Source organism: Mytilus edulis, chromosome 14, assembly GCF_963676685.1.
Source record: "Mytilus edulis chromosome 14, xbMytEdul2.2, whole genome shotgun sequence".
Lineage (NCBI taxonomy): Eukaryota > Metazoa > Mollusca > Bivalvia > Mytilida > Mytilidae > Mytilus > Mytilus edulis.
In genome coordinates, this window is record NC_092357.1 from 57,006,035 (window position 1) to 57,028,283 (window position 22,249).

Below are 22,249 nucleotides of genomic sequence, written 5' to 3' on the forward strand. Positions count from 1 at the left end.
AAGCATTAATTGTTTATATAATTATATATTTTACAATACAGCCAGAATAATTAAAGAACAAACTATTATCAAAATTGATTTTATCATTAAGGTTCTTTTAGTGCCAGGAGCTTTGTAATTGAAGTATTCGAATAACTGGTATTTAAACACTTTTTTTACATGCACTTGAATAAATCATAAAATCGTCGTGCTCCACATCCCCCCTCCCCCTCCTAAAAAGCTTAGCTTTAATTAATGATGTGATTTAAAAAAAAAGAGAATTTAACATAAATATGATGAAAAATAGAGCTAAAATATCAACAATTGAGAACAAGGAGCGAATTATGTAAAGAACTTAACTGGGTTCTATGATGAATAGTTGAGAGGAAAAATAAAGAACTGAAGAAGGCCAATGGCCGAAACGTCTTGAAAAATTGGTTTATTTATACAATTATATATAGTATGTTCCCTATTGGAATTTTGAAAAGAAGGATGAATAGTTTTCTTAATTATATACAAAATAAAGGTATTATGTTATTTATTTTAAGATTTTATGCATTTTATGAATTTATAATTTGTTTCAACCCCAATGGGTATACATGTGCATTTAAGAATATAAATTACTATCAATTCAGGAATTTTGCATTCATCTAGGATTGTATTTCTTATGGAAAGGACAAAAATCTAGAACTAATAATTACCGAATCGGTAAAAAAAATGCATTAAAAAAACTTTTTTTGTTTTGGCGAAATATGCAAGATTTTACTGGACAATGGCAATAATTATTTTTATATCATTGTCCAATTCCAAAAATCCATATAATAAATGTATGCATTTAAAAAAAAAAAATAGCTATAAAATTAAATCAAATCATTTGTATGTGTCTCTTACCTCCTATAACTGGCTTCATGACACTATCCAATGTATGTGTATTTCACACTATAATCCTTAAACTACTCAAATATGTCCCAAAACACAAAAATTCTTCTTGGTTACAATTGACAAATTGACAAATCCACTTATCTAATTGAGTAGTCTTTTCTTTAAATCAAATTTAATCACAAATTCCAATAAATTATTTGCATGTAAAAAATAACACATTTAACTAATCAATTGAGGAGTCCATTTTAATTTATTATAATCACAAATTCCATACAATTGTTTACAATGGCAAATGGGTGAGAAATAAACAAATCAGACAACTTCCAGTCAAAATAATCAGATTTAAGGATTATTTGAAATTATTAAATAAACAGGTTTAAATATTAGATAATTTTAATTGGCAATCAAGTGACAACTTGTTTGTTTTTCAAAATTTATATAACTTTTTTCTCCCTCTATTATTACAAACCCCAATCTATATAACTTATTTCTCCCTCTATTATTACAAACCAAATAATCAGGCTAGACATCTAGATGTGTCCAGGGGAGAAAAGTTTTTAAATAGGCAAAATAAATTTATTAGAATGAGAAGATGTAGTATGATTGCCAATAAGACAGCTCTCCATGTCATATGATACTTCAAATTTAAAAAAAAATCTGACTAAGCTCATATTATTTAATATATTTAATCTATGAAGTATTATTCAATATATTAAATCTATCTAGTATTATTCAATATGGGTTGTATTATTCAATGTATTCAACCAAGCTTGTATTATTCAATGTTTTCAATCAAGCTAGTATCATTCAACATATTCAATCTAGCAAGTATTTTTCAATAAATTCAATCTAACTAGTTTTATTCAATGATTTCAATCAATTTAGTATTATTCAATGTATTCAATCTAACTTGATTTATTCAATAAATTCAATCTATCTAGTATTATTCAATAAATTCAATCTATCTAGTATTATTCAATAAATTCAATCTAACTAGTATTATTCAATGTATTCAATCTAGGTTGTATTATTCAATGTATTCAATCTAGGTTGTGTTATTCTATGTATTATCAATCTAACTAGTATTATTCAATGTATTCAATCTAGGTTGTATTATTCAATGTATTCAATCTAGGTTGTATTATTCAATGTATTATCAATCTAACTAGTTTTATTCAATGTATTCAATCTAGGTTGTATTATTCAATGTATTCAATCTAACTTGATTTATTCAATAAATTCAATCTATCTAGTTTTATTCAATGATTTCAATCAATTTAGTATTATTCAATGTATTCAATCTAACTTGATTTATTCAATAAATTCAATCTATCTAGTATTATTCAATGATTTCAATCAATTTAGTATTATTCAATGTATTCAATCTATCTAGTATTATTCAATAAATTCAATTTGTCTAGTATTATTCAATGTTTTATCAATCTAGGTTGTATTATTCAATGTTTTCAATCCAGCTAGTATTATTCCCTAAACTGTAAACCAACTTATTTTCGCGATACTTTTTTTCGCGTTTTATTCTCTTTTGACCACTTCATGGCTATTTAATTTCGCAATTATCTGATTTCCTTGATGAAATTTATAAAGAAAAATCAAAGATTGACATATTCGCGACAATTTTTATTCGTGTTATTTTTCTACTCGCTCACGAAAATAATAAATTTGAGAAAGGAAATGGTGAATAAGTCAAAGCGACAACCACCCGACCATAGAGCAAACAACAGCCGAAGGCAACCAATGGGTCTTCAATGTAGCGAGAATTCCCGCACCCGTAGGTGTCCTTCAGCTGGCCCCTAAAAATATGCATAATAGTACAGTGATAATGGACGTCATACTAAACTCCGAATTATACACAAGAAACTAAAATTTATAATCATACAAGACTAACAAAGGCCAGAGGCTCCTGACTTGGGACAGGCCCAAAATTGCGGCGGGGTTAAACATGTTTATGAGATCTGAACCCTCCCCCTATACTTCTAGCCAATGTAGAAAAGTAAAAGAATAACAATACCCACATTAAAATTCAGTTCAAGAGAAGTCCGAGTCGGATGTCAAAAAGATGTAACAAAAGAAAATAAATAAAATGACAATAATACATAAATAACAACAGACTACTAGCAGTTAACTGACATGCCAGCTCCAGACCTCAATTAAACTGATTGAAAGATTATGTCTTCATCATATGATCAAGTTGGTTTACAGTATATATTTCTCCTCCTAAACATCAAATAAAGTGTAGCTTCAATAAGACACATTTAACAGGGGCTCATCCCTTAGCTATTCATTACATGTACATAGTAAGTGGACCTACTAACAAATCTAAACTGGGTCTAAAAAGAATATAACTGTCAAAAAGCAATTTGATAAGTTACTAAGAACCTCATCCTCACTTAATATTGCACTCACTCACTCACTCTGCCGCCACTCATAAACTGAGATCCAAAAACTAAGAAGAAATAAAATAACTCTTAAAAAGCAAATTGATATCGTTTAAACCCTCTTTCAACACCAAATATAACATTAATCAAACAATATCATACGTTCATATTATATATATAGTAAGGGCTATTTCAACAGCTCATCCCTCCAACTAGTTAGTAACAGCCTAAAACCTGGTCCAAAAACTAAGAGGAAATAAAATTACTGGTTACACACAATTTTGATATTTATAACCCGGTTCAACACCCTCACTCTATAGTACACAAACAATACCATACTTTCATATTATTTAATCATAGAGAAAATCAATTTGTAGATTTTTGCTGCTCGATTAAGATCACTGTACTTTAACCACAACAAAACACTTTTCAATTTCATCCTGATTTACGAGCAAAATATATCCGTAAACATAAAAAAGAGATCTCAATACTATTATAAATGAAAAATTACAATCGATCGGCTCCTATTATTTATTTTGGATGAATAAAAGTTGGATTAGTTTAAGTTACAGTTTTGATCATTGAAAAGACAGATAAGATATACTTAGATCTACTTATTTATATATGACTGACAGATCATTTTCTAGGTCAAAAGTTTGTACCAGAAGTAATGTGAACATTGAAAACCATACAAACTATACTTTCTGCAGTCTTCACACTGAGTGGCAGCCCAGTGGCTTGTAAAATTGCTCTCGGGTCGGTATAAATCATATCTACAGGCCAACAGAATCTAACTAAAAATTTTCAAAAATTGAGCTCCGGGCCATTTAGATTTAGCATTTCATCGTAAAGACTGTTTCTTAAGATTTTAAATCCTCTATTTCCTGATGCCACAGTGGCGGCCTCTATTTCCTGATCCCACAGTGGCGGATCCAGGGGTAGTAGGAGGTGATTAAACTTGATTTTATGTACCAACATTTTTTACAGACTGAGGTAACTTTACGGACGCAAAATGTGGAGGAGGATTTGCTTATTCTTGAAGACCTGAGCCCACCTTTAGTTTTTGGTGGGGTTTGTATTGCTCAGTACATGCTTTTAGATTTTTATGCTGTGTTTTGTGGCTGCTTATCTTTCTACTTCTAGCTGAAAAAAGGGGGGGAATTGTAGGGTAAAGTTACTTGTCCAAAAATAAACAACCTTACATCTGTCTCCTTAAAACGCTGTTTCAATGTAAGGTTAAAAATTTAAATATCTTGATTATACCACTTTTTTCTAACAGTTATTAATATCAATTTGCATTTGTAACTTGATCTAATCCTGAATTTTTAATTAGTTTTGTATTATAATGTAGTGTAATAGCCTTGACCTATAAATAGCTTTTACACATTAGCACAATATTACATAATGTTAAATTTTGTGAACTTGACCTGTAAGCATTGAAACTCCATGTCTGCCAATTTGAGCTAGAGCTGACGCTTGTTAAAGGTCAAATAAAAAGAGAACTGATTTTAAGAAAATATCCCCTTTAAAATTCTTCAACTTAAACCTTATCATCTATAATTCCCAATATGGCATTTAGGAGGGAAATGTCTTTATTTGCATCTAGATAACTTTTCCATTTTAGGGAGCACATGGCTATAAATTACCAGTAATTATAACATTTACACCATAAACCATGGAGGTGTTAGTTGTAACCTAATTGCTTGCATTGGTCAAAACTTTTTTTTACAAGCTTTTTAAATGACTGTAATAAATTGATACTATATAAATAACGGAACGTAAAAGCAGAATAAAATTAAAGGTCACTGACCTGGGTTGTATTATATATATCGTAGCAGCTACATAGGGCTATGTAGATTTTTTACTACTGAACGTGTAACCTAAGCCTAGCTGCTTCATAGATCTTAGGATAGCAGCTATGTACATCTATGAAGCTACTACAATATTGAAGCAACCCTAGTTTTTTTAGATTTATAGCAAAGAAAAATTTGGCAGGAAATTATTTTCTCTAAGACTTTTCACAAACTTGACATTAGCTTCTTTTATTTCAAAAATTTGAAAAAAAATTATAAGATTATCAAAAACATTGGTTTTTAAACTAATATATAGTAAAACTATAGAAAGAAATGTAAGGGCTAGCAGGCAAAACTTTTCATGGCAATGCATAGATAAAACTAGAGGATTTACAGCTGATTTCCTAATGCTTGCAAAGAAAAACTTTGGTTGGCTTGCTTGCTTTGTTTGTATAATTGTTTCTACAAGCTTTGTTAATAAGATTGACATCTGTAAACAATTTATATAGGCATAGTTTAACCTGTATATATCATATTTGAATTTAATTGGGTGTTATCCTAATGATTGTACAATATACAAACAAAGCAAGCAAGCTAACCAAAGTTTTGTTTTACATGCATTAGGAAATTAGCTGTAAAAGTGAAATAAAGTAAGCTATCATCTTTAATGAATGTCTGAGGTCAAACTATTTTATTTCTCCTACCTACAGTCAAGAAAATTTAAAGGTAGTTATTTTTGAATTGAGGACAAAATTATCAAGTTCACTGTTGTCACAGCGATATATCTATCTTGTCACATCAATAACTGTCATACAAGTGGAAGGTTTAGCTAGCTATAAAACCAGGTTTAACCACAATTTTCTCTGAAAAAAAACCTATACCATGTAGCATTGTGTTTGGTCTGGATTGGTGTCCTTAATTTCTGTATTATCTCTTATTTATCATGTTTATCAGTAGTTTTATTTTTCTCTATTCTTTCTATTTTCTGCTAATTATTCTGTATTATTTATATATTAATAGACATGTATGTTTCAAAGGCATCTGTAATAAGTGTTTACCTCAAAAAAAGATTTGCACCAATTAAATTTCAATCAATATGTAAATTCATCAATTAGTTTTCAAGGAAGAACTTTATATTGCCTTTGGCATAAAATCAAGGGAAGATGTTGTACATTATCAATCAGTGAAGTAAGAGAATTTATCCAGAGGCCTAAAGATTATTTTTCTTATGGTTAGAAAAACAAATTTACAGATACTATGTCAATAAATTGTTATTAGATTTGTTTTTATTTGTAGAAATTTATGAAAAAAAATAATGCTGTTTACATGTGTTTGTTCATCAGAAAAGCAAGAAATGTTTTAAACTTCCAAATAGCTAAAGTAATTGAAATGTAATGCGTAAATACAAGGCAAAAGAGCAATGTAATTCATTACTTTCAATTACTTGTAAATACAAATACAAGACAAAATAGGCTATGTAATTCATTACTTTCAATTACTTGTAAATACAAATACAAGACAAAATAGGCTATGTAATTCATAACACTTTCAATTAAATGGAATTGAAAATATTCTCAACTGCACATTACTCAAAATAACTTTCAAACATGTAATTGATTACATGTAACTACATTTAAATTTGTTAATCAATTACATGTAATTACAATTACATTTTTAATTACCCCAGGTCTGTAAAAAGTATGTATTGCCTTCCAGCAGCTTAACACAATCTTGAAAGATTTGAAATGTTATTACCAAAAAATAAGTGAGAAATCTGCCAAAATCTTGTCAACACTCAAGATTAATTAATAGATATTAACACATAGATCAGGAAATTACTAGTTTGAGCTAGATGTACTGTGGTTCAGTCTCACAACCCCAAAATAACTCTATTGCAACAATATAGATTCATGAATGGAATGTGTAATTTTTCTCCCGCAGTTTTCTCCAATAGACACACCCAAAATGGTGAACTATTACATTAGTCTGGTAATTTCCATGTGTCCCAAGAGAAGTAGGGAACTCACAGGGTCGAATAAAAAGAGGGGCCTAATTTTGTTTAAAAAATTTTGCATGCTTTTATTATAGCGATTCTTGACCAATGGGTAAAAAATAAAGCCATAGTAAAAATTTCTTAGTATCGAGTTCAAACTTAAAATTTCGTCCCTACCAATGAAATTCATGTTAAATTTGTATTTAATATAATTAAAGTTTCAATGAATCTTTCCTGATCATTGACAATAAATATCTTATTCAAATACTAGTAAATGATAAAACTTTTCGTCCTTTTTGACAAGTTATCAGATATAAAATAACACTTGTAAACAAACAAGTTTGTAAATCATCAAAATTGTTGAGTTGAGCAAGTTAAAATGACCGAGTTAAGGCGACCCAGTTAAGGTGAACTGAGTAGAAGTGACTGATTTGAGGTGACAGAGTTGAGGTAAACGTGTTGAGGTGACCCAGGAGTTATTAAGGTAACCTCATCAAAGGAAATATGTGCTCTATGTTTCAAGTTGATTGGAATTCAACTTCATTTAACACTACCTATATTGCCCAAAAACTTTAACCTGAAGCTAACAGACAGACAAACAGACCAAAAAACATAATGCCTCTATGTGAGGCATAACAAGATTGCAACCTTATTCTTCTTTAATAGTAATACCCGATGAAGTGATTTTGTATAATGCTGTTTGGTGGTGTTGCCTGTGACCGCGATAAAGACCTCGCCTACAGCTCAGTCATTATCACTGTCTTAGTCAATACAACTGTCCTGTGGGCAGTCAATATTATCACGATAAGGACCAGTTTTTCAATAACTATTTATTTATATAAAATAATATATACATATGGAATAAATTACAACTACTCTGAAACAATATCATTTACTATCATTCCAATATGCTAAACTATTCCTCAATTTGAGTTCACAAAATTATAATGAAGGAACATGCTTTTTTTATCCTGTACCAAGTCAGGATCCCCAATGGCCTTTTTTAGTCTTTTATATTTTTTTTTATTTTTTTTCATTTATATGTTTTGGAGTTATTAGTATATGACGTCCATTTTCAATGAACTAGCATACATTTTTATTTATAGCCAGATGAGGCCCATTTCCAGATGTGTGAACTTCTAGCTAGCTGTGTTGAAGACCCAATGGTGGTCTTCAGCTGTTTTCTGCTCTTTGATCAAGTTGTTGTCTCTTTGACATATATCCCATTTCCACTCGCAATTTTATTTTCCTCATCAGAAATTTTTTTAAGCTCTTTCTGAAGTTTTTTACCTCATTAAAATTTTCAATTAAACAAACATGCTTTTCCTGAAATTTTTAGTTAAAAAGTTGGAGAGAAAAAAGAGGAGGGGTGAATCTAATCACATTTCCCAAACAGTTTCATCATACATGTACAGTGAAACTTGGCTAAACCGAATCCTGCTTAAACCGAAAACCTGTATAAACCAAACATTTTCTAAAGCACCGTCATATCAAATTGTGTGCGTTGTGAACCTGATTAAACTGAACACAATCTTAAGTCCTGAAGAGGTTTATGGTTTAAACAGGTTTCACAGTATAAGGACGCCTCTGGGTGCGGGAGTTTCTCGCAACATTGAAGACCCCTCATTGGTGGCCTTCGGCTCACTCACAGTTGTCTGCTCTATGGTCGGATTTTTGTCACTTTCATTCACACATTCCCCATTTTCATTCTCAATTTTTTATAGTTATTTTTTTTGCCCTAATCCAACAATAAGTGTTGACAATGCATTTCTTAAGGTTTTCTTTTTATTTATTTATTTATTCTTGTTTTTATATTCATGAATTACAAAAACAGATAGATTCGTCACAATATTTATGGTACATAGCAATGGAGATCAATATTTAATACCACTCTTGTTAAACCCCAATCTTTTGGTAATCCGATGTCACAAATAAAACAACTATCTATCTGTCAAATCTCAGTCACAGTCATTTTTCTTTATTAAGAGGATTTCAAATAAAACTCCAAAAATAGAAATCAAAAGTCGGAAAAGATTAACTGCTGTTTAAATATCTGTCATTAATTACTGGGGAAAATCTTTGTATGTTAGGGCACTACTTGTTTTTAATGAGTATAAATAATGAGAAAATTGACATTAAGAGGTCTCAAAACACAATAGTTCTCTAATGGAGCTTACGTTAGGTGAAGCCATATTATTTGTGTGGATGAGTGAGAAAAAAAAAGACAAACCAAAAGAAGGTAGTGGTACTAAGTTAACTACCTGATTTTTGTTTTACTGTGGATTCATTATTATTCGTTGGATACCAATTTTTCGTGGATTTCGTGGGTATAGATTAACCACGAGATTAAATGTTCAACGAATGACAAATTTTCCAAAGGCTTGTGTGAAGACTTCTGCAAAACCACGAAATTAAATGTCCACGATAATGCACGTTTTTCTTCATCCACGAAAATTGGTACCCACGAAAATAAATGAATTCACAGTATGATAGATCTCCACTTTCTTATTCATTTCTTTTACAAAATACTTTAATATCAAGTTAAATTTATGATTAATTGGAGTGCACTTCATTTTAATGAATGCTGAACACAAAGTTGGTATTTTTTTTTGGTGTATCAACATGATCGGTGTCACCTTGGCAATAGTCTCTTGATTTGCTTTGATAAGTTTTTACTTTATTAGTCTGACACTCAAATTAAATTTATAAGAGAAAAAAATAATCATTTCTCAGTAAAAATGCTAAATCAGCTGTTTACCCCAGTTATAACAGGACTGAGAGAAAAAATATGCCATTTAACATTACAATTAAAGGTCAAGGTGAGATTTGTATTTCACCTGAAACCTTTCTTGAAATTTAAAGGTCTGATACACTGTGTTGAACTTGAAACAGAGTATGAACATAACCTTTATGCACTAACCAGTATTAAAATACAATATAATTAAATACTGTAAATTCAGAAATTATTGTGTGCTTTTATTATTGCGATTTTGTCCTTTTAGATGAAAATGCGATTTTAATTTTTGCGATACCGAGAAAAATCCTGTTGAATTCATATAAAAAAATTTGAAATGGGAGTTAAAATAATTGCAATTATTACAATGTCGCATTTTTCGCAATAATTTCTGAATTTACAGTAATCTTAAAAGAGCAGATTTTGTCTTTTTCACCTGTACCTTGTTGGAATGGACACAAAGTAGACCAAAGTTCCAAAAGTCTCCAGAGCCCAATTATTTACATGCCTGAACAATCTGTTCATTCAAAGCTTTTGGATTTAAAGTTTGAAGTATTTTGTAAAATTTGAGTTAGCAGAAGAGGACTGCCACTTAAAATAACAAAACCTACCCAAGCTATATATATAATGAGATATTAAAAACAGTGATTCATTTGATTGGTCAAAATACTGTAAACATAAAATTTAAGACAGTTCAACTCTTGCCAAACTGAAATCAGGAGAGTTGTTTATAAAACACTTAGATTCACTGACTGATAGAAATATATCAAAATAATCAACCATAGCACATTGTAATAATGAAAAATCAAAAAAAAAATTAAATTAATTTAAAAAAAAAAAAACATTTGCAAAATAAAAACTAGGAAAATTATTGCGAGATGCTAATAATATGACTTGGTGAGTATTGTAATAATAAAAATGCACATTTTGATACAAATAATCTGTGGTCAAAGTTTTAGTTTCATTTTTTTTAAAATTAATATCTGACTCAGGATCATTAAAATTGACTATGAATCAGTTCCTTTTGAAATAAAAATTAATAGTAAGTATGCCTTACCAGGCTATGTGAGATCTTGTTGGTAAATCCTATTGGTAAAACAGATCTGACTGCAAAGTAACTCCGTGATGACTAGCTGTGCCGTCACGACGGTTAGTGAAAAATTCAAAGAAATCTGAAAATAAAACCAAGATTAAAATATTGTCACGTCATCATTATTATTAAAATATATGTGGTGAAAATTTGATGACATTTTAAAATATTACAAGTAGGTTTATTTTACATATACATGTATTACAAACAATTCTATTGGGTAACATGCTATCATGTGACATGGAATAATTAAGTTAAATTTCATTTAATTGCAAGGAAGCACAAATAGTTTTTAAAATTTACCCTAGTGGTGAATATAACCTTATAATTCACCAACGAAAAACAGTTTCTTGATTTGTACACAAGTTATCTCCCATGAAGACTTCCCAGATGTAAATGGTTTTATTGGCACTTATACCACATCTTCTAATCATATTAATATTTCTTACAAAAAAGAAGATGGGGTAGTATAACCAACATCAGACAACTCTCAACCAGAGACCAAATTATATAGAAATTAACAACTAAAGGTCACCATATGGCCTTCAACAATAAGCAAAATCCATTCTGCATAGTTAGCTATAACATGCAGTCCTGGAATAACAATGTTAAATATAACCAGAAACATGTACAGGATGACAGAAAAGGTAGTCACCAAACAGTCAGTGTTCCTGATAGCTGGTGGTCTGTTTGGGAGTGGGCAGTTGGATAATTCTTGTCACACTTTCTATGTTTTATTCCCTTGACATGCTTAAATTTATCTAATTCATTAATGTTGAGAGTGTTTACATTGTAATGAATGTCATGGAGATTAGTATTGGTTTCAGGATTCCTTTTTCTTGGAAATAATATGAAAATGAGGATAAAAAATACACTGGATTTTCTCTATGGATTTTAGTGATCATGAATAAAAAAAAACACCATACTAATCTTTTCCATCAAACAATCATTGTAAGCTAAATTTCAAATACCAGCAAATTAGAAATTGTTTTGTTAGATTCAGTAAATTTGCCAAAAAATAATGTTTTCATGTAATAGAGAGATAATATTTCAAGAAAAAAAGATTTATTGGCAAATTCATTTTCATATAATTGAAATGGTAAATCAAACCAGTGACCTCTTTCAGTCTGCACCGTTAGCCGCTAATCTGATGCCGCAGACTAGTAAATATTGATTTGGACTGGTGAAAATTTTCAAAATTTTACATAGTCACTATAGGGACAAGTTTTGATAATTTAGTGTCCGGACTAGTACATTTGTAGATGGAAAGGTTTTTGGCACAGACTGCTCTTTTTGAAATTACTGAGAAACTAAATTACACCATTAATATATATACATGCAAATAGTAAAATTGATAGTACAAATTAAAAAACAAACCTGATATATTTCAAGGTAAATTCCACAAAATACGAAAAATAGGCTATTATACAAAGTACATTACTAACGGTATATATAAAGTGTGTATGTTATTGTATCACAAGTCTTAAGTTTACGTTAATAAATCTGACTCACTCTACATGTATGAGTAGGGAATGTTATTAACCATGTGACAAAATGTTTCTATTTTGGTTGCCAAATAATTTCCCCACGTTCTATTTATAGACCTTACATTCAGCTTTAGGAATCAGAACTAGACCAATCCCTCTGTTGACTAAAATTCCATTCACATGGCCTGTATGAAAACTTTTCAAGTCTATGATTTTTTGGTAATTTTATACAAGATGTTCTTTCATATAGTATACGTTATTATAAAAGTCTGGGGTGCTATACCTCGTAAACATGATAAAAGCAACAATAAGATATAAGATAAGGTATGAGACAACTCTTCATCCAAGTCACAATTAAAGCAATATGAAGTTTGGGGGAAATGGGGAAATAAACATTACATGAAATTGCAATAATAAATATCTCATTTTGTTCAACTGTTCAACATTTGCTATTATTAAATGCATGCAAAAAAATTCTGAATTTATTAATACTTTGCTACATCTATTGAAAATCTAAATATCTATAGTAGTTTTCACAATTACAAAAATAAGTTGGCCAAATTTTTCAAGTTTACAGCATTTTAAAGTTCCCCAGCTTAGACTGACGCTTATAAAACTGTTTCAATTTGTATCTAAATATTGTAAAATCATAAAATTATTGTATGCATTAATTTTTGTCATTTTGTCATTTTGTCATTTTGGACTTCAACGTGAATTTTATTTTTGCAATATTGAGAAAATCCTGTTAAATTTATTTAAAAAAATCAAAATGCAAGTTTAAATCATTGCAATTATAACCCTGTTGCAATTTTCACAATCATAAAAACATTGCAATAATTTCTGAATTTACAGTGTCTGATTATAAGCATCAGAGTTAAAACAGACAACTCTTTAAATCATTAATGTGTTTGTAAAAGTAAGATTTCTCCATGAATTTGAAAGAATCATTTGAAATGAAATTAAATTTGCCTGTTTTACTTAAAAGCTTACATTATAATAATTAAAATGAATAACATAAAACATACCAATGATCATTGAGAGTTGTGTCCCTTCATTTACTGATACAGTACCTCCTTTTTGTAGTCAAGACGAGATGAGAACCAGAAAGAAAAGTTCTTTGGTTATTTCCTTTTAAATATTCTTATCTAACCTATATGACTTTTTCTTATTATCTAACATGTCCTTACATTCAAGTACATTAAGAATTGAAGGTCTTTTCAAGGTTTTTTTATAACTTTAAATTTGATACATTGTATAACATCCACCCTTTTTAGTTTATTACTTTTTAAATAAGATCGAAGCATCCCCAAAAGTAGTTTTCAAGGTCTAATCAAGGTTGTTCAACACGGAATTTAATATTAGGGTCATGGGAGCATGCGGATATAAAAAAGTCATCATGCCAGCTAAATTTTCTGTCATGTGATCTAAAATAATTATACTTCAAACAGCGAGTATGAATGACATAATTGTCACTGCCATGACCCCTGGTCTATAACAGTATCCAATTCGTCCTATATAGCTTTAAAAGGACATTAAAAAAAAACAATTGACAGCTCTTACTTTTAGAAAATATTACCATTAATATATTTAAATGAATCTCAATTTTCAACAGTAAATTCAAAGTTGAATTAATTTTGATTTTATCATTGAAAAAAAAATTAAATTTGGTGACAATTGCAAATTTCAAAATTTTGATTCTATTCATTCATGCTAATAGCTCTTATTTTTGGACAGTACATGTATTTGTTATCATGTGTATATCATAATTGGTTTTAATAACAGTGCAAACTTAGAATTAGATTTTTCCTTCAAAAACTTGTGCCTTAGAAGCACCAATGCATTGACACATCCCAAATGTTAAAGCAAAAGCAACTTTCTAAAGTCTTGTGCTGTATGCAAACTTTGAAAGAAAAAAATTTCAATTTTTGAGGTCGTATAAAAACCATGAAATCAACAATTCTCAAATTGATCAAATTGTTCGTTGCTCGCTAGCTCAATTTGTAAAATTTAGAATCCACGGAAAATTTGGAATGATCCACAGTAACCATTACATTTTGTATGATCAGCATTTTATAAACATTTAGCCTGAGTTTGGAGACTGTTAACATATATATATGCGCTGGCCAACACTAAATCCAGCTGCATATCAAGCATTTTCAATAGGGGAGGTTCTCGACCCAGGATAAAGGGGTGTTCCTAACCATATCTCCCCATTCAAATGCATTGATCATTAAAAAAAAAGGGGGGGTTCCAATCCCCTGAATCCTCTCCTGGATCTGCCAGTGAAATAAATTTTACTTACTTACTTGACTACTTCATGGTTTCTGTTTTGATGTCATTTTTTTTTTTTAATGTTTAAAATTCTGTCAAACTTATTTACTAAAATAAACATCAAATATTTCTGGAATTTAAAAATAATAAATAACACAAAAATTCCTTACCGAAAAATACATGCAACCTTGTATGCCTATAATTCTTTGATGACAATATGTAAATAAAACAGTATTTTATGAATTATTTTATAGCATGTCAGCTTAAATATTCATGCTATGAGCAATAATATATATTTTATATCAAATCTCCTAACGATTACTCACCGGTCAGACTTGCAGGATATTCAAAACAAATACTTTGGTGCATTTTGATGTATTTTTGTATTTTGTTTAAATCCTTGTCAAAATGCAAATTTTATTTGTACTTCTTAACACAACATATGCACAGAGTTGTTTTGAACTTCCAATCAAAATCTGTCTGTTTAAGTTGAAAATACCACTGTATTTACATTGATATTATAACATTTATTTTAACCTTTTTGCGGAAAACAAATTAAAAATTCCGGATATTCTGATAAATTGAAGCCCTTATACCTTTATGGCGATGTCACTACAAACTTAAGCACTACATAAGAATAACTCCCTTTCCAAGTTGGATTTTTACGCAAATAAACAAACAAAAATATTCAATAAATATTTTGCTTTTGGTTAAATATGGCAATGATGAATAAGCAAAGGTCATGTGTACTTTTAACAACATCCTCCAAGCAAAATTTATTGGTATGAACTCAAGTCAAACAAATCAGGTGAAATGATAAATTGCATTTAACCAATACTTTGCCAAGATACCATCTAATACAAGAATGTTATTTTTGTAAAAATCTATCTTTTACACTGATGGTAAATGCATTAAATCAAAAAATAATCAATGCATGTACATGTTTATGTATTTGCATATGGAATATGAAATTAAGCATTTCTGTAAAATCACTAACCAGGATGTTCGTGCTATTTTTTCCCCATAAAGTACTTTTAAAATTAGACATTGATTTTTAATAATATAAAAGTATAGTGATTCCAAAGAAAATAATTTTTATTATAATTGTATGTATAGTAGTTATGACAGTATTTGAACTGTGAATTCATTAGATACTAATTTTCGTGGATTTCGTGGGTACAGGAGAACCATGAATTCATATGGTCAACAAATAACAAAATTTCTATAGGAATTTATGCAGAATTTGCCCAAACCACGAATTTAAATATCCAGGAATATGAAAGTTTTCCTTAAACTATGAAAATATTATTCGTACACACAAATATAAATGAATCCACTGCAGTAACTGAAATTAAAAACATTATCTCAATTAAGGACCCTGCCTTTAGGTATGTAAAAGTCCCCACAGTAATTAAAAACATTATCTCAATTAAGGACCCTGCCTTTGGGTCTGTAAAAGTCCCCACAGTAATTAAAAACATTATCTCAATTAAGGACCCTGCCTTTGGGTCTGTAAAAGTCCCCACAGTAATTAAAAACATTATCTCAATTAAGGACCCTGCCCTTGGGTCTGTAAAAGTCCCCACAGTAATTAAAAACATTATCTCAATTAAGGACCCTACCTTTGGGTCTGTAAAAGTCCCCACAGTAATTAAAAACATTATCTCAATTAAGGACCCTGCCTTTGGGTCTGTAAAAGTCCCCACAGTAATTAAAAACATTATCTCAATTAAGGACCCTGCCTTTGGGTCTGTAAAAGTCCCCACCGTTATTAAAACATTATCTCAATTAAGGACCCTGCCTTTGGGTCTGTAAAAGTCCCCACAGTAATTAAAAACATTATCTCAATTAAGGACCCTGCCTTTGGGTCTGTAAAAGTCCCCACAGTAATTAAAAACATTATCTCAATTAAGGACCCTGCCTTTGGGTCTGTAAAAGTCCCCAGAGTAATTAAAAATATTATCTCAATTAAGGACTCTGCCTTTGGGTTTCTAAAAGTCCCCACAGTAATTAAAAACATTATCTCAATTAAGGACCCTGCCTTTGGGTCTGTAAAAGTCCCCACAGTAATTAAAAACATTATCTCAATTAAGGACCCTGCCTTTGGGTCTGTAAAAGTCCCCACAGTAATTAAAAACATTATCTCAATTAAGGACCCTGCCTTTGGGTCTGTAAAAGTCCCCACCGTTATTAAAAACATTATCTCAATTAAGGACCCTGCCTTTGGGTCTGTTAAAGTCCCCACAGTAATTAAAAACATTATCTCAATTAAGGACCCTGCCTTTGGGTCTGTAAAAGTCCCCACAGTAATTAAAAACATTATCTCAATTAAGGACCCTGCCTTTGGGTCTGTAAAAGTCCCCACAGTAATTAATAACATTATCTCAATTAAGGACCCTGCCTTTAGGTATGTAAAAGTCCCCACAGTAATTAAAAACATTATCTCAATTAAGGACCCTGCCTTTGGGTCTGTAAAAGTCCCCACAGTAATTAAAAACATTATCTCAATTAAGGACCCTGCCTTTGGGTCTGTAAAAGTCCCCACAGTAATTAAAAACATTATCTCAATTAAGGACCCTGCCCTTGGGTCTGTAAAAGTAAAAAAAAAGGCTGCATCTTGGACAAGCATTATCTAAACAAACATACATGTATAATATTTTACTTAATTTCTATACAAAATAAAAACGTGTATCATTTTCATAAAAAATCTTACCACTAAAATTGGTTATAATTTATTTGACTTTAAAATTATTTATTTAAAGTAAACAAGAATAAATCAATTGATTATAAGAATTTTGTAAAAATATGTGCCCATATAAAAGATTTGACTGTTTCTTGGAAGTACACTTACAAATTCAAAAAATCTATTCTGTTTTTTTAACAAAAGAATTCTTGCATCAACATTCAAGCTAAAATAAACCAGCAGATGTATCTAAAATGAGGAAATGTTCATTCATGTAAGATGTAGACCAAACAAAATATTTTTTTTTAATCTCATCCATTAAGAACCATCTTTTGATCTTACATAAACATTTATAAGTTATTTTAAATTATACACTAATTGCTGCAATAACTTTAGGATAATGATAAAAGTGAATATCAACAGCAGAATTTAACCATGGCATGTATTTTGCAGTTTTGGAATTCTTTTTTGAAGTCATTAAGAGCTATTAATTAGAGGCTCTAAAGAGCCTGTGTCGCTCACCTTGGCCTAATGTATGAAGGAAACAGATGGATTTATGACAAAATTGTGATTGTAGATCTTACTTTACTGAACATTCTTGTTACTTGCAATTTTCTCTATCTATAATAAACTTGGCCCTTTAGATACAGAGGAAAATGTTTTGTAAAAATTTACAAAAATTTACAAAATTATTGAAAATAGTTTAAAATTGACTATAAAGTAACTCCTTCAGGGGTCAAGTTGACTGACCATTTTGGTCATTTTGACCTAATAAACAATTTTACCCATGTCAGATTTGCCCTAAATGCTTTGGTTTCAGAGTTATAAGCCAAAATTAACATTTTATCCCTTTGTTCTTTTTTTAGCCATGTTGTCCATCTTGATTGGTTGGCCGGGTCACAAGACACATTTTTTAAACTAAATACCCCAATGATGATTGTGGCCAAGTTTGGTTAAATTTGGCCCAATAGTTTCAGAGGAGAAGATTTTTGTAAAAGTTAATTAATGACGACGATGGATGAAGACTACGACGGAGACGGTGACGGACAACGGACGCCAAGTAATGAGAAAAGCTCACTTGGCCCTTTTTTTTTATATAGAAGTGTAATTACACTATGAAAATATCACTTTATAAATTTGGTGATTGATTTACTTAGGGTGAGGGGAGGCTCAAAAAATAAATTGAAAGCCAAGGATGTAAACATATAGATTATATATGGAGTAGTTGAGGTGCTACATGATGAAACATTGAATAACTAAATCTATCTATTGATTAAGACCTTAGGTTTGAAATAATTTCTGAGCCTCATGTATGTACCAGTCATTCCCAAGGTTAATGGACCAGTAATATACACCTTATTGCTTTTTGTTCGTCATTACTGGACATCACAAAGGTTCCTGTAAAATTTTGACGTCATTATGCTAAATGTCTGACACCACAATGGAAAAGTGATTGTTGTATGACGTCAATAGTTCAAGCGGAGCAGATTTCAAAATAGCGATAAGGTGTATTGGTTAGGTCCAGTTGAGTGATATGCATTTTTGGTCCAAATGAGCAGCAAAATTATTTAAATAATACATGTAAATGCCCTGTAAGCAAGATTCTGGTCCAGTTAAGTAAAAAGTGTCCATTTTATTTCTGAAAGCCTTGGGAAACACTGATTTACAGATAATTTTATATTCAGGTAAACACTCTTAGTATTGAAGAAATGACTACAAAGCCATTCATATCAGTAAATGACCTCCAAACATTATTTATGAATGTTCTACTGTCACATGACTTTCAAATTCACTTAGAGGTAAATCGTAATTTTGATCCTTTTTATCTCATGTTTGAATTAATATTCAATTTGGACGAAATTGAAATATATAAACCAAGTTAAAAAGTCCACATTAAGTTGCCTTTGTTAAATATTTCATCTCCAAAATTGCGTTGTGAAAATTAAAATCAAATTAAAGAATGCTTATCTCAAGACTTCCACGTCTTATAATTTTGAAATAAAAAAAATAATTGAAAAATAATGTCAAAAATATTTTAGGCATCCATTAAGATTCAAAACCCATATCAAATGTGATGTTTGTTACTGCAACCTTCAAAACTTAAAGTCATAAGGGACGACATCAAAAGATCAATGTAGGATAAAAAAACTTAAATCAAATAGTTTGAGGGTGGGTCAACATTGCTGCAAGTTTTGTTAATCTAAAATCGATTTTACATATATCCCTATTGGTCAATCAATTTTTCCCAAATTAAGTTAAGAGGGGAGGGGGGTCAGTGAAAAAACTATGTGAATTAAGTTTTTTATCCTTCATTGAACTTTTGATGTCGTCCCTAACAAATTGTACTCAAAAGGATCCTGTGCTATAGTCAATGACATTTATGGTAAATAAATGTGAAAATACACATGATGTTGACTAGCCAAAAAAATTCTATAACTTCAATCTTAGATCTTAATTTTTTTTTAAAAGATTTTGGGCTATGCAAGTGCATGTACATGTATGTGTTTAATGTTTCTAGTTACAGTAACTTCAACATTACACTTACATGTAGATGCCATTTTCATAGGGACATACATGTTATGTTAATGTTGAAGGATTTTAAGATTTTGAGATTTAGCAATATAGATGCTTTATATAAGTGTACATCGAAATAACAAACAGACATCCGACAGATACACGACACTACAATAAGCTTCACAGCCATTGGTTAACTTATATATAATTACCTTGAACTTGAAACGGAACTAAAAATAAGCGTAGAGGTCTGAAATTGGATTTGCTTTTGATCATTTTCATGACGCAATTGCTGACATAATCAAGGTTGGGCGGTAAATACCACCCCCGGTATTTACCAGTGGTATTTACCGGTAATTACCGCCCCTGACAATACTCCCCAAGTGGTCAATACTGGCAAATACTGGTCAATTGAAATTTTCATGGTTGTTTTTACTATCAATTTAAGTAAAAACTTGATAAAAAGTTAAATATACATAAACTTTAATTTTTGTGCATGTGTCAGCTTTAAAAATTAATTAATTTGATATGTTTTATTCATTTATAACACTTATTCCTACTGATTTAAAATTTAGTTATTATAAATTTTGATATTGTATACTCAAGATATATGTAAAAATTTACATTAAAATTTCAACATTTATAATTCAATATATTTTTTATTCAAAATGTATGATTTTACAGGTAATTAAAATGTGTCTTTTTACCTATCACCTGGCATGGCTAGGTGTGAAATTTTAATTACTAAAACAACAGCCCCCAATAAAAGTTGACAGTACATGGGTTGAAAGTAATAAAAGTGATATATGAACTCCCTTAAACAATAAATTATTTCCTGTCTATTTGACTGTGTGACAAAACATTCTTCATGCTGGAAATAGAAATTTTGAAGCAGGGACAAAAAGTTTTTATCTTTTACTACACATTAATCAATATAGATCCCTGTTTGAATTTACAATAGAAATAGAATTGAAAGCATTTAAAATGATTTGAACACTTTCTATATTTAATTATTAATAGTAATTATAATTGACCAGGTAAAGAATGGTTTTTATAGTAATGACCACTCTAAATTTCAATCGACCAGTATTTGCCGGTATTTCCCAGTATTTGCCAGTATTTCCCGGTATTTACCACTGGCATGGTCAATACTAGTATTGACCGCTTTTTTGCCAACCTTGGACATAATCATTCATTTTGACTCATGGTGACCATTTGACTACATGTACATGATGTAGTTTAAGCTAAATTGTAGAGTTGTTGTGGTCTGTTTGACACATTCCCCGTTTATTTTCGGAATTGTATATTCTACTTCTATATATATTTGTACCTTTGAACTTTTCCTGCTTTAGTTGGCTTCTTTATTTATCTTTTCAATAGTTTGCTTGTTTAATGTTTAATCCTTTGTCTTAATCTGCTGAGTAGCAATTGTCATCCAAAAGTCACACTTCTGAAAACATACAAAGTTAGAATTAGAATTAACACTGGTTATAAACTTCAATGTATATTTGTTTATATTACTAAACATAAACATCCATGTCTAAATATACCTTTTTAGTGTACTTCCATACACATACTAAGCTCTTTAAAACAACCCAAATCAGAACAGTTCGCCCTTTCAGAATCTACAGGAAAATTAATTGGTATCATCGTGCTGAACCAAAAATAAAAATTCTATCATATCATTGGTTGATTTTCAAAGTAAAGAATGGTAGTACCCAATCACATGTTTTGGTGTTTTACTTTTAGAAATATTACCCAAAATGCATTATAATGTTCTGAAACGGCTTGGTCACAAATCTCTATTAAGCAGTGCTGTCAAATAAAGACAATCATTTTCTTTTAAACACCCCTGTTTCCTTAAACAGCATACATTAACATGTATTTCTCCAAGCTTTATGCTTATTGCATATTCATGAAGTATTGTTATTATTCATCAACCACTACAAAGTTTAGGGACGACATCAAAAGTTCAATGAAGGATAAAAAACTTCATTCACATAGTTTTTTCACGGACCCCCACACCCCCCTCTTAACTTAATTTGGGAAAAATTGATTGACCAATAGGGATATATGTAAAATCGATTTTAGATTAACAAAACTTGCAGCAATGTTGACCCCCCACCCCCAAACTATTTGATTTAAGTTTTTTATCCTACATCGATCTTCTGATGTCGTCCCTTAAGTACTGTCAGCATTTAAATTTTGAAAAAAACAAATACAAAAATGAAAATTTTAAATACATGTACATGCACAATGAACCAGTATAATGTAAATCAATCTTCTACAACCAGGTTATCAAATGACTTAATTATAGACCAATCAGAATTCACTTCAAAACTTTGTAAACATTACCAGAAGATTTTGTTTTCTTATTACGTAAAACTACAGCAAACTACTAGAACAATTGAACCTGTTTTCCAGAGA

At 30.2% G+C, this 22,249-nt stretch overlaps 1 protein-coding gene across 18 annotated transcripts in view; it reads right to left on the reverse strand.

Moving 5' to 3' along the window:
• LOC139502424 (band 3 anion transport protein-like) overlaps positions 1-22,249 on the reverse strand; it is an 83,725-nt gene that overhangs the window by 52,519 nt on the left and 8,957 nt on the right. For 7 of the 18 annotated variants that reach the window (XM_071291893.1, XM_071291896.1, XM_071291889.1 and 4 more), the window contains exons 2-3: positions 21,153-21,272; positions 10,835-10,949 (exon numbers count right to left, since the gene is read on the reverse strand). Coding sequence is in view for 3 of the 18 variants with exons in the window: in XM_071291877.1 (XP_071147978.1) it covers positions 871-889 (19 nt within the window). In the remaining 15 variants the exon portion in view is untranslated. Of the gene's footprint in view, positions 1-870; positions 1,070-10,834; positions 10,950-12,244; positions 12,386-21,152; positions 21,273-22,249 lie in introns of those variants that run through there. The other 11 variants (XM_071291892.1, XM_071291882.1, XM_071291888.1 and 8 more) reach the window with 5 other exon arrangements.